The sequence below is a fragment of the Mya arenaria genome, chromosome 2, assembly GCF_026914265.1.
Source record: "Mya arenaria isolate MELC-2E11 chromosome 2, ASM2691426v1".
In the NCBI taxonomy this organism is placed as follows: Eukaryota; Metazoa; Mollusca; class Bivalvia; order Myida; family Myidae; genus Mya; species Mya arenaria.
The window spans coordinates 54,310,912-54,325,162 of NC_069123.1; the positions used below are offsets into that span (position 1 = coordinate 54,310,912).

A 14,251-nucleotide genomic window follows, 5' to 3' on the forward strand; every position below is an offset into this window, starting at 1 on the left:
TAGCATAACAACAAGCTTTCATGGCTTGTTCCATCAGATGTGCAAGAGTCAAGTATCAATGCTACTGTTGTTATTATACAAATGGTTTTAAAAGTGCAGTGCAATGCTCATGTCTTCATGTAAATTGTTCAGTTATTGAACTTTATACAAGACATTAATTAGATTTTTTTTTTAAAAAAACATCAAGTGTAACGGTCCGCTGTAGGCGGCGGATGTGCGTTCATAGTGTAACGGTCCGCTGTAGGCGGCGGATGTACGTTCATAGTGTAACGGTCCGCAGTAGCCGGCGGATGTGCGTTCATAATAGCTTGGTTGGTAATATACAAATTAACAAAGCCCGGGCTCTGGGTGAATAGAGGATTTAGTATATATAAAGACCAGTGGACCCCTTTAGAGTCGAGCATGCTTTTCTCTGAAGGGATTTGTTGGCCTTGTTTGACGTCGCACGTTACACAAGTATCAATGCCGTTCTTACACAAGGGTTTTAAAAATGCAATGCAATGCTCATGTCTTCATGTATATTTGTTCAGGTATTGAAATTTATATAATACCATAAATTGGATTTTTTTAAAAACATAGCAGCATCCATCACATATTCATCTTAATCCGTTCTTTTATGTAATAAAAACTTCTTCACAGTCAAAATTTTTAATTGAAGATTGTAAATATATATATATATATATATATATATATATATATATATATATATATATATATATATATATATATATATATATATATCGGTATAAAACTCGTTCAAAACATGTCTACAGGTCTAATTACAACAATTTACTATGACAAGGCAACAAGCTTTAAATTTCAGCAAAAGTTGTTTTTAAAGGCCGACGATGACAATTTGGCACCATCAATATTTAAAACTGCATTTGAATTATCACATTTGTAAGGTAAGATGCTGCCAGAGACATTTTTGATTGAATCTGTTTTAAGCTACATTGTATCTTTTCAGATAAAATAGCTAGATTCAACACTTCTTACTTCTTTTTAAACAACATTGATGAAGTTTATATAATACTGCAAATGATCGTCATGACTTTGTCATTGTTTTCTGAACTCTGAAAGGGTATCTCTTTAAATATGATTAAAAATATTTCTGATAGCATCCAAATTGAAGCTTCGTTCTCTGCTTGGGTCAAGCGTCGGACCCTTCAACAGATGCAATGGAGAATATTGACAATAATTTATCTATAAAGGCGGCCAACAGCGAACTGTTACCAGTTTGTGCATTAAACACTAACTGCAGTTTGCCAATAAAAATATATTCTAGTTGTTTTTACACATCTAACTGTACAATTTTGTTTGTACCAAACCGCAGTTTTATCCAGGTGTATATACAATCGCTGCTGATGGTTATGTACCAGGGTATCAAGAGATACTAAAACAATCCAGTATGATAAAAATATTCTCGTTTCTAGTTTTACCTAGGAAAAGAATATAAAGAATCATGTTTTTCGATATAGATCAACTTATTAAGCTTATGACGCACTGCAGTATATACATATATTTTTTAAATCGCAGTTAAATTCAATTGTATTTGCATTACAATCAACGTTAACCTGTAGATGTTAATTGATGTGAGTTTATTTCTATTTTCTGCATTACGAATAAAATATCATTCATTTAAGTTTTACCAGGTCTATAACATGATCCATGATCGGAAATACAATTTATCTTACAGTATCCTAAACAATTATTTAAACAAGCAATAGAGTGAAATATAAAATTATACTAGAGGTTCGCCATAAATTTAAACGATTTTTCACCTTAGTATGGTGGTGTGTAGCCGTTTCTTGTTCTTCATTGTTAGATATGTTCCAAATTACATTACTTAGCCAATCATATGATTACAATCGTATGATCAACCAATCAAATAATAGAAAAATGGGTCATAGCCCAATATGTCACCCATCATAACAATTGTTTGAGGAATTTCAATAAAATGCGTTTTACTTTATGCTAACATCACGGATTACTTATACAACGGCGCTTCCAAAGGTTGGACTGGACTAATGAACCTCGCAAGCCAAGCTGGGGACGATCAGTCCGACCTTCTTTTCGTTAACTTTAACCAGGATTGCACGTACGGCTGTCAAAATTGCTTTTGTTTTGTTTTGAGTTAACAGAATGATGTAGGATTGTTTTGTTGTGCAATATGTCGTGCAATAGTACGTTAAATTTAATGACAACAGGTTAAATGAGAGTTCACAGTATAAATATTCTATGAAAATGAAACTTGGAAATAACTTGTAAGATGATACATGTCTGAGGCTTCCTCAGTGTTCAGACTTTGAAATTTTGCTACTTTGAGAAATTTTAAAATGAACATTTTGTTTGAAAACCAAAATGATGCTTGAATACCCATGTACAAAAAGCAAATGTATGCGTAAGTCTTTTTTTCATATTTGATAGCTGAGAAGTCTGAAGATCTTACAGGCCAGTGACTGCTAGCTACCATAATGCACCAGTCAATTGTAACCAAGCCCCCTCCAGGTCCGGGGGTATTCCGTGTATAGCCAGGGAAATGGGCCATGTTTTTACCTTCCAGGTGGCCACGTAGTGCCGGGTGAATTCGGTGGTTTTGTCTTCGCGTCAAAAATAGCAGTGGTGGGGCCTTACCTAGGGTCCTTGGGGTGCTGGGGCATTTGAGGGGATTTTACCAGCAGTTTGTCCTCGCAAGGCGGGAATTTTACCCGGGCGTGGCTGGACAGAAAGTCAAAGTTCCCGCTATTCCCCTGACCTGGCGGGGGGGGGGGCAGTGGTTACAACTGACCGTTGCATAATGAGGATTAGGGATCATTTTTATCATTTCGACATATCGAATGTATCCCTGTCTTGAGTCTGCCATACAAAAAAAACAACATCAAAAGACTTGTTGAATGTTGACGGCCATTTAGGTGGACTTGTGACTCCTCTAGATGTCATGACTGTACCATTTTGGAATTAGGACATTTTTTATCAATAGCTAGAAAGCATGTTGCAACCCAAACCTGTTTATTGCCTATTGCTTTATACTGGGGATTAAGGGTGATGCTGCTAAGGTGGTGTGAAAGGCTTTCATTAATTAATGAAAAAATTAAAGCACATGGTGCACAAGGGCATTGGAAAGAGCCCCTTGGCTTAGTTCCAGCTCTCAAAAGTGGTAGTGCTGTATGGCACGCCCCTAGAACAAAAATGCCAATCCCTCATTTTGTTACTACATTTTTTGCCTGAACAGCTATTAACATTTATTTATGTTTTAGTATAAAGTGAGACACATTAAACTTAAATCCTCTAGTTCCACTATCCTGCCATAGAAGAACACCATAGTTGTATCACTTAATATTGAAGAGCTAGCAACAACACTAAGGTCATTTGCTCTATATAACAAAATTAAACATACTTTACACTCCTCCCCTCTTAACTTTTGTGGCTGGAACTAAAAAAAAATAATGAACCATTCTGTTAAGGTTCCAACGCTACCTACATATCCTCAGGTATTTCAGAAATTACCTGTTTTTGTTTGACACAAAAGGAGAAAAATTCAACAGTTTTGAAGGGGGTTGAACCTTTGATCCTTAGTTCAAGAGATTGAACAGAAGGACTGTTTTAAGTGCCTGATAGAGTAACACGACCTGAACTATTTCAGTATTTGTCATTTGAGCCCACTGGTTCCACCTCGTCTATTGAAAATAATTATATGCTTGATAATTTTTTGGGTATTTGCTCATTAGGCGATATTGGTTGACACAGATGTAAGCAAAAGACATTTCTTTAAAGTATTTAACTTTACTCTATTCAGTCTGCAGTAAGTGATTTTTAAAGGACTGGTCATTTGGGCATATGGAATAATAAGGTTCTTAGGCCCAAGGAAAATCAATTCAGAATTTAAGTGTTGTAATTTGTAAAATGCAAGAAACTATAAGCCTCCTGGCTGATAGCACTGGTATTTCAAAATGCCCAGATTTTTACAACCCTCCTGTCTTTGGGCTGGTGCTTTTCGTTTTGATTGCCATTACCATTTCTGGGCCTATTCCAACTTAGCTCTCTATAAATTATACATGTAAGTTTTAGGAACTGGCAGTTTGGAATGAATAGTCACTGCTTTAAATTGTCATTCATTCTGCTCAAAGTTCCGGCCATTTACTAGCTTACAGGCTTATTGTATAGTACTAATGATGCTTTAGTTATCATGTTTTTATTTCAGGTCAGTTGCTGTTGGAACGAAAACTGGATACAAACTGTTTTCACTTAGTTCAGTTGAAAAGCTTGACCAGATTTATGATAATGGTATGTGTAAAAAAAATTCATAGAACAAAAATATCGAAGTTGTAGTGTATACTACATGTATATTAATTTACAGTTATCCATATACTACATATAATAAAAAAGATGAACAAATTCTACCATTTCATTCAAACACCTTTTTTCATTTTAAAATCAAAGATAATTCACATTGAATTAAAAGTGTCTCTTCATGTTCTATGTGGTATCATGGTCTGACCAAGTTACTTAAAACCAAGCTCCAACCTACACAAAATAAACTTATGAGGTTTGTTTTGGATCTTGATGCAAGGTCTCACATTGGCCCAGAACACTTTAAATTACTCAACTGGTTACCTGTCAACAACGTGTAGACCAAATTATTTTGGGTCTTGTCTTTAGAATAAAAAATGGCATAGCCCCGGACTATATGGGAGACAATTTTATCTCCCAAGATACTGTACACACACATAGGACAAGGTAATACCAGAAAGGGGCTTATGCTGTTCCAGAGGTCAAAGGTTTTGGGTTAAAGTCCTTCTTTTCTGGCATTTCCTTATGGAACAAGTTGCCATCTTGAATCGCACAGACTAAAAAATTACCTGTTTTTAAATTGCTAGTAAAGAATCTTTTTTTAGATAATTTGGCATAATTAGCTATGCTATTAAAAAGCTTTTTTTCATTTATTTATTCAAAGATTTTCAGTAAAGGAACTATTTTAACTTAACCTCGCACTTTATAAGTACTACATACTGTCATATTCATACTTTAATGTGATAGTTATATGTAACTTTCTCAACTATAACTTTATGTTACTAAATTATGTAAAGTGACTGTGATACAACTACGGCAATATTAATTTTAATGCATAAAGACTAACTTTTAATGTATTTGTGCAATTTCGATTACAGCTATATTATTACTTAAATATGCAATGCCTCCCTATGCCATGCCACCAAAACAAAGGACCACAATGGAAATAAGAGTTTTCTCTTTTTTGTGTCATCCTTGGTTCGGTGTGCCTGTCATGACTATTGATAATATCGTGTATGTATAATATTATATATATATATTTACTATATGTACATGTTGTTTATTTTAAATGTCCATGTATGTGCATTCCTTACTGAAATAAATCTATCTATCTATAAGTAAGAAATAAACCCATTTGAGAATTGGTTACAGCATGTGAGGACATTTGCACTGTTGAGCGTCTGTTCTCAAGCAGCCTGGTGGCCATTGTCAGCCTCTCCTCACCCAGGAAACTCAAGGTCTGTCACTTCAAGAAGGGCACAGAGATCTGTAACTACAGCTACTCCAACTCCATACTCGCCGTGAAATTGAACAGACAAGTATGACATCAAGAACTTACAGTTTTGTTTGTACATGTATTAAAAACTTTTCAAATGATGCATTGTACCTTTTTAAAATTTAAGCAATTACCCAGATTTTCAATTTCAACAAGGCAACAACCATTTTTCTATTCAACTATCATTTGGATTAAATCCAAGAATCACCTAATATTTGTCAATATCTGGATAAAGATTCTTACATGGATAGCACACTGAACACTGCTTTAATTCCTCTGTCTGTATATCCAACAGAGATTGATAGTATGTTTGGAGGAGAGCCTTTACATCCACAACATCCGGGACATGAAGGTGCTACACACAATCAGGGACACGCCCCCCAACCCCAACGGCTTGTGTGCACTCTCAATCAGCAATGACAACAGCTTTTTGGCATACCCCGGCAGTAACACCATTGGAGAGGTCCAGATATTTGACACCATAAACCTGGTCAGTGCAAAGTTGTGTTTTTTATGTTCTAGAGAAGGAACATTGTTTCAGTATATATCATTAAAAAATCCTTTCTTGGACTAATGATAAGTCATCTCGAAATTCTGTGAGTCAGCGTTAATTAAAAGTGAATTCTTGCCACTTTTGAAACAACTGTAATGCAGTTCTGCTGTACTTCACTGCTTCTGTCTCACACCTTTATTCATAGTTTTAGTCATTGTAGGAAACCAGAGATGGTAACAATTAATGAGAAAAAAGAGTTCAACCAGATTCATATTTCACACTAGTTTCTATCAATACTTTAGATAAAAAAATATGATGATACATAACTTATTTATGCATAAAGTTACTCTATCTAGATAAAAATCATCTGGGTGACAACCTTAAAATCTATAATTTTAGGTTTTTCTAGGGTTAGGTCCCCTACTATCACCAATAGTTTTAATTTACATAAATAAAAATTTTCAGTGATTATTATTATACTAATGAATGAAATTTGAAATTGATGTAGATTAAAACATTAATTTATATGACTGCATTGGAAATTTGGATAATCTTATTTATGGCAGAACTCTTTATAAGCAATTTGTAATAATTCCACTTTCAGCGTGCTGTGGCAATGATCCCTGCCCACGATAATCCTCTCGCTGCCATTGCTTTCAATGCTCAAGGAACCAAGATAGCTACTGCTTCAGAAAAAGTAACAATATGATTTGGTATAATAAGATCATATGTTTTAGCTTGTCTTTACATATATTAGTATCAGAGCCCCTTTGTTTAAAAAAAACAATCATGTCACATGGATTTAAAGTTCATGGTTGTCATCTAGGACTCTGTCTGAAGGCATCTTTTGTTAATTGACTGATGTTCAGTTCTCAATGGTGATATATGATGATCAGATACTGTGGCCACTTGAGGCCATTTCCTGAAGAATCCTAGGAGCAAATTTGTACCTAGATATGATAATTATCAGAGACTTAATAATGTCTAAAATCTCTCCTGGGCTGGGTTTTTTCCTGAAAGGCCCTTGCTATTTAAGGCAAACAAGTAACCTCTGTTTATCATAAGCCCATTAAGATGTAAATCCAATGTAATTTTTCCAGGGAACTGTGATACGAGTGTTTTCAATACCAGATGGACAGAAGATGTTTGAATTTAGACGAGGAATGAAACGGTATTTTCATAAACTTGATATATTGATATGTACAAATATGATTTTAACTGGGAAACCATTATGTTTTATTTTTGGATGTTCTCTAGTCTAGCCTCTTTAAGGTGAAAGTTAGTGTTCTTTATGTTCCTATAACTTTATCTGTCTTAAAGTGATAAATATTTATTCATTTTTTTAGTTCTATATCCTTTTATCTTAATCAAAATACTTTTTTTGATCACTGGGTCCTTATTTTAAAGGCAGAATTTAAGATTGTTTGTTTTTGTATCTGTAAACGTTTCAATAATTGTTGCAATTTGTGTATTTTCAGATGTGTACATATATATGCCTTAGCATTTAGTTCAGATTCTACGTACTTGTGTGCATCCAGTAATACCGAGACTGTCCATGTATTTAAACTTGAAACCCAAAAGGAGAGGTACAGTTTTTTGCATGTCTTAATTTTGATTGTTCAAAACTTAGAAAAAAAATAATAAATACATTATGTAAAAGTATGGTTAATGTCTTGAAATATTATCATATATGTCACTTACATGCCAAGTAATCAGATTTATCTACATACAAGTTCACTGCAACATGTGAAAAAGTACTTAAGTTTAAACATAATCTTATCTAGTTGTTAATTGATTAATGATGTCAGTATATTTAACAAAAATCTTAAGTTGTTAATGAATCCCTTCAGTGGTGGTCCTCAATTCATTTAAAAATGAAACATAGCAGAAATTTTGTGGTAAGGTATAAGTACCTATTTTTAAAATCATTCAGTGGGAAGTCCCAGGAGGAACAGTCCAGTTGGATGGGATATTTCTCGAAGGCCCTGAAGGACTCCGCCACATACCTCCCAAGCCCCGTCACTGATATGTTCAACCAGGGCCGGGCATTCGCAATCTGTAAACTACCCTCACAGGGCCTCAAAAACGTCTGTGCAATAGCTAGGCAAGTTACTGGTGATACATGGCATGTTGTTCAGTTGATTTTCTTTCTTTAATGGCAAGGGTCACAGTGACCAAATACATGGTTAAAGAGATAAAGTGAATATAAGCAAATCTAAAGAAAAACTTTATTTATATTTAACAAAGGTTAGATGATCTAATACAATTTTCTACATTTCCCTTATTCATAGTATATGATAGAACATAGTCTTTATTGCACATTGTTTACAAAATCTTCTTCCATTCTGTGCAGCATCCAGAAAGTTCCTCGCTTACTGGTAGCGTCTGCGGATGGCTACCTGTACATCTACAACCTCGACCCCAATGATGGCGGGGAGTGCATGCTCCTCAGACAACATAGGTACACAGCTTAGCAGATACCGAAGTTACTGATTGCTTGATTGAAGTTTAGTTTGGACTTATTTATAGCATCATAAGACACATGGAATCATAGATGGAACTCCTTTATAGTGTGAACTGAGTTTCTTAACAGAAAACCAAACTATTGAGATTTTTAGAAAATCTGAAGCGTAGGTTATTTTAAATTCATGTACATCTTATAAGCTTGTTTTGCACTCCATACAATTGATGACAAGTACTTAAGTTTGTGAATAAAGGAAATGTAGCTGCAGAATTAACATTAATTTCAGGGAGAATGTTATATAGATTTATGCAATTTTATCCATGATTGTTTGTCATTTAACTTTATAATGATTTATTTAACATATTTTTTATGTCCTTTCAGTCTGGATGGTCGCATGTCGGAGGGTGGAACAGTGTCAGAGCCGCCAAGTGTCTCTGGTGACCGACCTCTCACCCAAGTGTCAAACCCTGTCAGCTACGCGGGCTTAGTAAGGAGGCCAGACTCCAGCACAGAGAACACCCCTCCCCCGCAACACACAGGTAAGCTACGCTCGAGTCCCCCTGTGTCACCATCGGACCTCCAACCTTCTACTTCTCCATGGCGACTGGAGAGTTACGCTACCATTCTCAATCAGGGTCATGGCGGTCCTCAGCTTGTGGGCAGTCAGGAAGGCGTGACCGAGATTGATATCATACTGGACGGCCGAGGTAACACTGCCCACAGTAACAGAGTCGTGCACTTCAGTCTATCCTGTAGATTATAACAAGATTTGTGTACCCTTATTTTGCATTCATTTTTTCCTGATCATGACAGTTTTCAAGTCAGATAAATTTTAATATTTTGATTACCAATTACATTACATCCAACTAATAAACTAGCTCCGAAATTCCTTGACTAGACTAGTGCTAGGTTGACTAACGATTGCTGGAATTTATTATCTTGAAATAAAAATTAAAAGAATAGTACATGTAAATAGAGATTATACCTTTTGCAAATTTTGTCTTTATCTTAATGTATGCACTTGGTCAAAAGTAAAATTTGAGTCTTTAAAAATGCACATACAGAATTTTCTTACTTACCTTCTGATGTTTACCACTCATGCAGCTGTTTCGCAAAAATTTAATGACAAGAAAAATGAAAAAAACACATAAAAAACAGCAGCCTGTCATGATCAGGACATCATTTTTTTATTACCTCACCAATGAAGCTTTTAAAAGTGACTTGTTTCAAAGACAGTTTAAATGTATAAACATTGTAATGCCCCTGAAAGGCGGCATATAGTAACCAGTGCAACCTTCTGTCCCCACGGTTTCTGATAAATAACTGAAGAATACACAAGCCCAGACACCTCAAACTAGGAAGACAGGTTGATTGTGAACAGCAGATGAACCCTATTTATTTTGAGGTCAGTGGGTTTGAGGTCAATATTCAAACACAGAAGAACGCTATTGCCCAGAGACCTCAAACTTGGTAAGCAGGTTGTTAATAACCAACAGATGAATACTAATGATGTTGACCTCGTGCTGAACATTTTTTTCAAATTAATAATTAAAGAACGCTTAGGCCCATAGACCTCAAACTTGGTTGGCAGGTTTGTAATGCACAGTATATGAACTCTATGAGTTCAGTGCATCAAAGGTCAAGATAGTGGTGATCCTGAGATGAAAATCTGTTTCCAATCAGTTTCTGAAGAACACCAAGGCACAGAAACCACAAACTGATAGGCAGGTTGGTAATAACCAGCAGATGATATCTATTGATTTAGAGGTCAGTGGTTCAAAGGTCAAGATTGTGGCGACATCATGCTAAACATCCATTTCAGATTAATTTCTTAGGAATGCTTAGTCCCACAGACGAGTTGATATAGACTCAATTTTGCAGTGACTTTTGATATCCATGTACCATGAATATACTTTGCTCTTTAAAAATGTTACAGATCAATATTTCCAAACTTAATTGAAAGTTAGGGTAGGTCATCATGAAAATATGTGAAATACTCCATACAGAACAAATACTAGTGGTTATCTGTCCAAAGAGGCTTTGGGTTATTTGTCATGGTCCTGTGACAGCTCTTTTTTTCATCTGTGTCAAAGGTCATTGGTAGAGCTCTTTATTTTTTATGTATGCTTATATTGATTGAATTATTTGATTTGTTATAATGGTGCCTTGGTTTTTACTGTGAGACAACTTTTTGCTTGTTTGTTTTCTTTAACAATTATTTGTCTTTGTTCATGTGACTGATATAAGTAATTAGAATGGTAGGAAACTATTAGGTTGATTGCTAAAGAGAAAGAAAACATTAAGGAATTTTTCGTGTCTTTCATGTTGTCATGTAAAAGCTTTAACCTTGGCCATAAGGCATAACTAAGAATGAGTTTAAGCAACAATATGCAAATGTATAGCAAGGCCCATAACTCTAACTAAAAGAAGAACTCTGGTTTAAAATGTAACCTGGATGTGACACCACAACACCAGTATAAGTATGGTAGTATTTTTTAAACATCAACCCTGAAATGGTGACCAGTATTCATAACACTGTCTTTAATTTGTAATCTATAATTCAGCTTTAAATGCATGCTAATTATTCTATTTAAATCTTCTGTGCATGTTAACATTTGTCTGCATACAAAATACATTCACATACATATCCTATATGTGTAGGTTGGTTAGTTTCAGTGTCGCATTATAAGTAATTCTACTTTAAAGTGCAAATATTTATTCTTAAGATTTGTTTTATTTTTTGAAATTCAGTGTAGGAATGTATCAAATTAAGCTTCATTTAATTACAGAATTAATGCTATTTAGTTACTTTAAATATTTTACCTAGACTCATTCTATAGTACAAAACAATATAATTCAAAAATCGCAAATATACATGTAATTGTAAAATAACATGTGTGCATTCCTGTACATATACATGCACATCATAACCAGTCTTATCAGTTTTTTCCTCTGTTCTTTCAGACTCACAGCCATTCCAGGAGTTTGAGCAAGGGGCCATGGGACATGATGTAGTAGGTACTGCTGGCTTGAATGCCCTCCGGCTTGATGATGACAATGAGTTCCCCCCTATGACTCACAAGGTGGACTAGTCTACTCTTCCTAAAATAACCAGATGGACTGTTCCAGCCTGTGGGACAGGCTATGATACCAATGGACTTGCCTAACATGGACTGGAGGTGGGGGGAGGGGACAGAGAGCAGGGTGTCAGAGAGGAATGTCAGCCAGCGGTGATACTACCTAATGTGATTACAGTTCTCTTTAGTGATTGTTTACTCTTAAAATATTGTTGATGTATTAATTAACTAACAACAAATGTAAATTTGAAACTAGTTAAAAAAAAAGTTTAAAAGTGGAACGAAAAATACTAAATCAGTAAAATATGTCAGTTCAAAGGACTTCAAACTTTTTGCCTTAAGCTTATTTATAGTAAAGTGTATGTCAATTTAATGAAAATGTTTCTTCAAAGGATTTTCAGCATTATATTTTTTAGATAATTTTGAAAGATGGGGTTAATTTCTATTGGATAGTTGTTGAAATAGTCACGATTGTTTTCATCAGAATACTTGACCATTATTATAAGCAGCTTTGGTTGTTTGTTTAAGGTTAAAGTAAGGTCCATTCTCATAGTGGTTAGGGTGTTCCAATGTTCAAGGTTAAGGTGATATAGGTGCTTGCTAATAATTAATTGATGCATTATTAATTTTTATTTTGTAGAGTTTTCTTGCAAAGCAAAACCTAGTCTATTTTAAACTTTTTTATGTGTGAAAATTGTGTAGACAGAATAGGGAAAATATGGCATTTGTTGAAATGTATGTGTATCTGATGTTAAGTTATTAAATTGTAATATCTAAAGATCTCTGGTAACTTCGATGTTGTATTGCATTCGATTCCCTGTTGTTCTTAAAGTATATTACATAACCTTTTAATATTTTCATCGTAATTCAAATAATTATTTTCATCAAAATAGATTTTTCATTCATATTTTTTTTACACAGATAAAAAAAAATGTTTTCTGTAGCTGCTTGAGATAAAAAAAAAATTTGATTGATGGCATTGATCAGAAACCAAGAGGTGGTCAACATTGCATTTCTGTGTTGTTAACATTTATTGTAGCTTTACTGTGATACTTTTGTATGCGTCTAGCAGAACTCTGTAAACAAAAACGACAGAATTCAAGGTGATGGGGATACAATATAAGAACTACTGACAGGTATTTATGCCAATATGTCGCCTTGGGAGTAATGTAATGTCAATAAGTTTTGGACACGAGGTTGTCTTAAACTGTATGTCCATGATAAACGAAATGGCAGAACTAAGAATGACAGTGTTTCGAAATTGTATCAAGTGTAAAAGAACTAGCTCATACAACCAATCTACATATATAATTGTATAATGATTAAACATAATGTACAATATCTGATAAATATTTAGAAGTCTGAAGTAAGGGGTATGGATAAATTATTATGGTATCTATATGTATGTCATTAAATGAACAGAATATAACTCTGCACAAGATGTTATTGGTATATGAGCAACTACAGGTTTTTTAATTGGTTTGTCTGTTACTGTCTTTAATGTAAAGGTTGTTTTTCCTAAAACCCTTGTCTTAGTTTGTGTGTGACTGGAGGTGGATGCTATTTTGACTGTAGTGTATGGATTTCAACAGTCCCTACATGTATATCTGCATTGTTGTTGTTGCTGCAATTTGACCATTTTATATCATTCATAAACAAAACGCAAAATAACATGGCCTTGGATTATTTTGTTTTATCCAACCGGTGAAAGGGCACGTCGTGTTGGTATGTCAAACACATGTGTCAAGTGATTGTAAAATCAGTCCATACAAGAGAAGTTACAGCCCGGACACGACCACCTATTCTCAATGTCTTTATATGCTGCATTCCATAGAAAACAAACACCAAGTGTGACCTTAGAGATAGGGACACGGGTCTTGCACGCGACACGTCGTCTTGGTATGTCAAACACATGTGGCAAGTTATTTTAAAATCTGTCCATACATTATAAGAAGTTGAGCCGGACGGATGAGGAACATTTCGATTTTAATATGCACACCTTCGGGAGCGTAAAAATGTGTGATACAGTTTTGTTCTTGCAATTTACCCATGCAGTGGGTTGAATCTAGAAAAAGCAATGTAAACAGCTGTGGCCTGCTGATAAGAACAATGCTTTATTACATACATGTATTATATACCGTTTGTGAGAGGCGTTGCGAAGCAATAAAGGTACACATAGACTGATCTTTTAGTGCTACGTCATGAAATTGTAAAGCTTCAAAGGTGCTCGTGCAAGATTAACGGTAATATCATCACACAATCACAAGAAAGGTGTGATATCCGACAGTCCGGGTCTGCAGACCTGTACAATAAGTGAACATTAGAGATTTGACACCACCTGGCTCCAGCTGCAACTTTTATTTGCACTAGTGGATTCAGTGGTGAGAGGCCCCCTCCTTAATTCTTATTTCATTATAGGAGAAAAAAGTAATAAAATACACCCAAAATACACTATTTCGGACTATATACTAGTATTTTCTTTCAGAAGTACCCTCGAATCCCCGCCAACACCAAACTAATTTCGGTTCTGATGGAGGGGCGCAAGTCAAAAGGTTACGCGCCCTAAGTCACTCCCCCTCTAACTTTGAATCATGGAGCCGCCTCTGCTTTGTACGGGAGTTACACGTACACAGGATAATTAAAGTTGTGGT

The 14,251-nt window shown here is 35.0% G+C and overlaps 1 protein-coding gene across 1 annotated transcript; it reads left to right on the forward strand.

Annotated features, from left to right (window-relative positions):
• The first annotated feature begins 1,889 nt into the window (after positions 1–1,889).
• On the forward strand, positions 1,890–13,265 carry LOC128224814 (WD repeat domain phosphoinositide-interacting protein 2-like). The gene is made up of 11 exons (XM_052934879.1): positions 1,890–2,098; positions 4,202–4,284; positions 5,443–5,609; positions 5,862–6,056; positions 6,664–6,756; positions 7,160–7,230; positions 7,538–7,645; positions 7,993–8,163; positions 8,413–8,520; positions 8,905–9,062; positions 11,488–13,265. Exons 1-11 carry the CDS (start codon positions 2,028–2,030, stop codon positions 11,613–11,615), a joined length of 1,353 nt encoding a protein of 450 aa, XP_052790839.1. The 5' UTR covers positions 1,890–2,027; the 3' UTR covers positions 11,616–13,265.
• The last annotated feature ends 986 nt before the right edge of the window (positions 13,266–14,251 follow it).

Coding starts and splice junctions, on each gene's coding strand:
- LOC128224814 (XM_052934879.1), top strand. CDS start 2,028: ATGAACCTCGCAAGCCAAGCTGGGGACGATCAGTCCGACCTTCTTTTC. Junction 5,610..5,861: donor CCGTGAAATTGAACAGACAA/GTATGACATCAA, acceptor TATATCCAACAG/AGATTGATAGTATGTTTGGA. Junction 8,164..8,412: donor AACGTCTGTGCAATAGCTAG/GCAAGTTACTGG, acceptor CATTCTGTGCAG/CATCCAGAAAGTTCCTCGCT.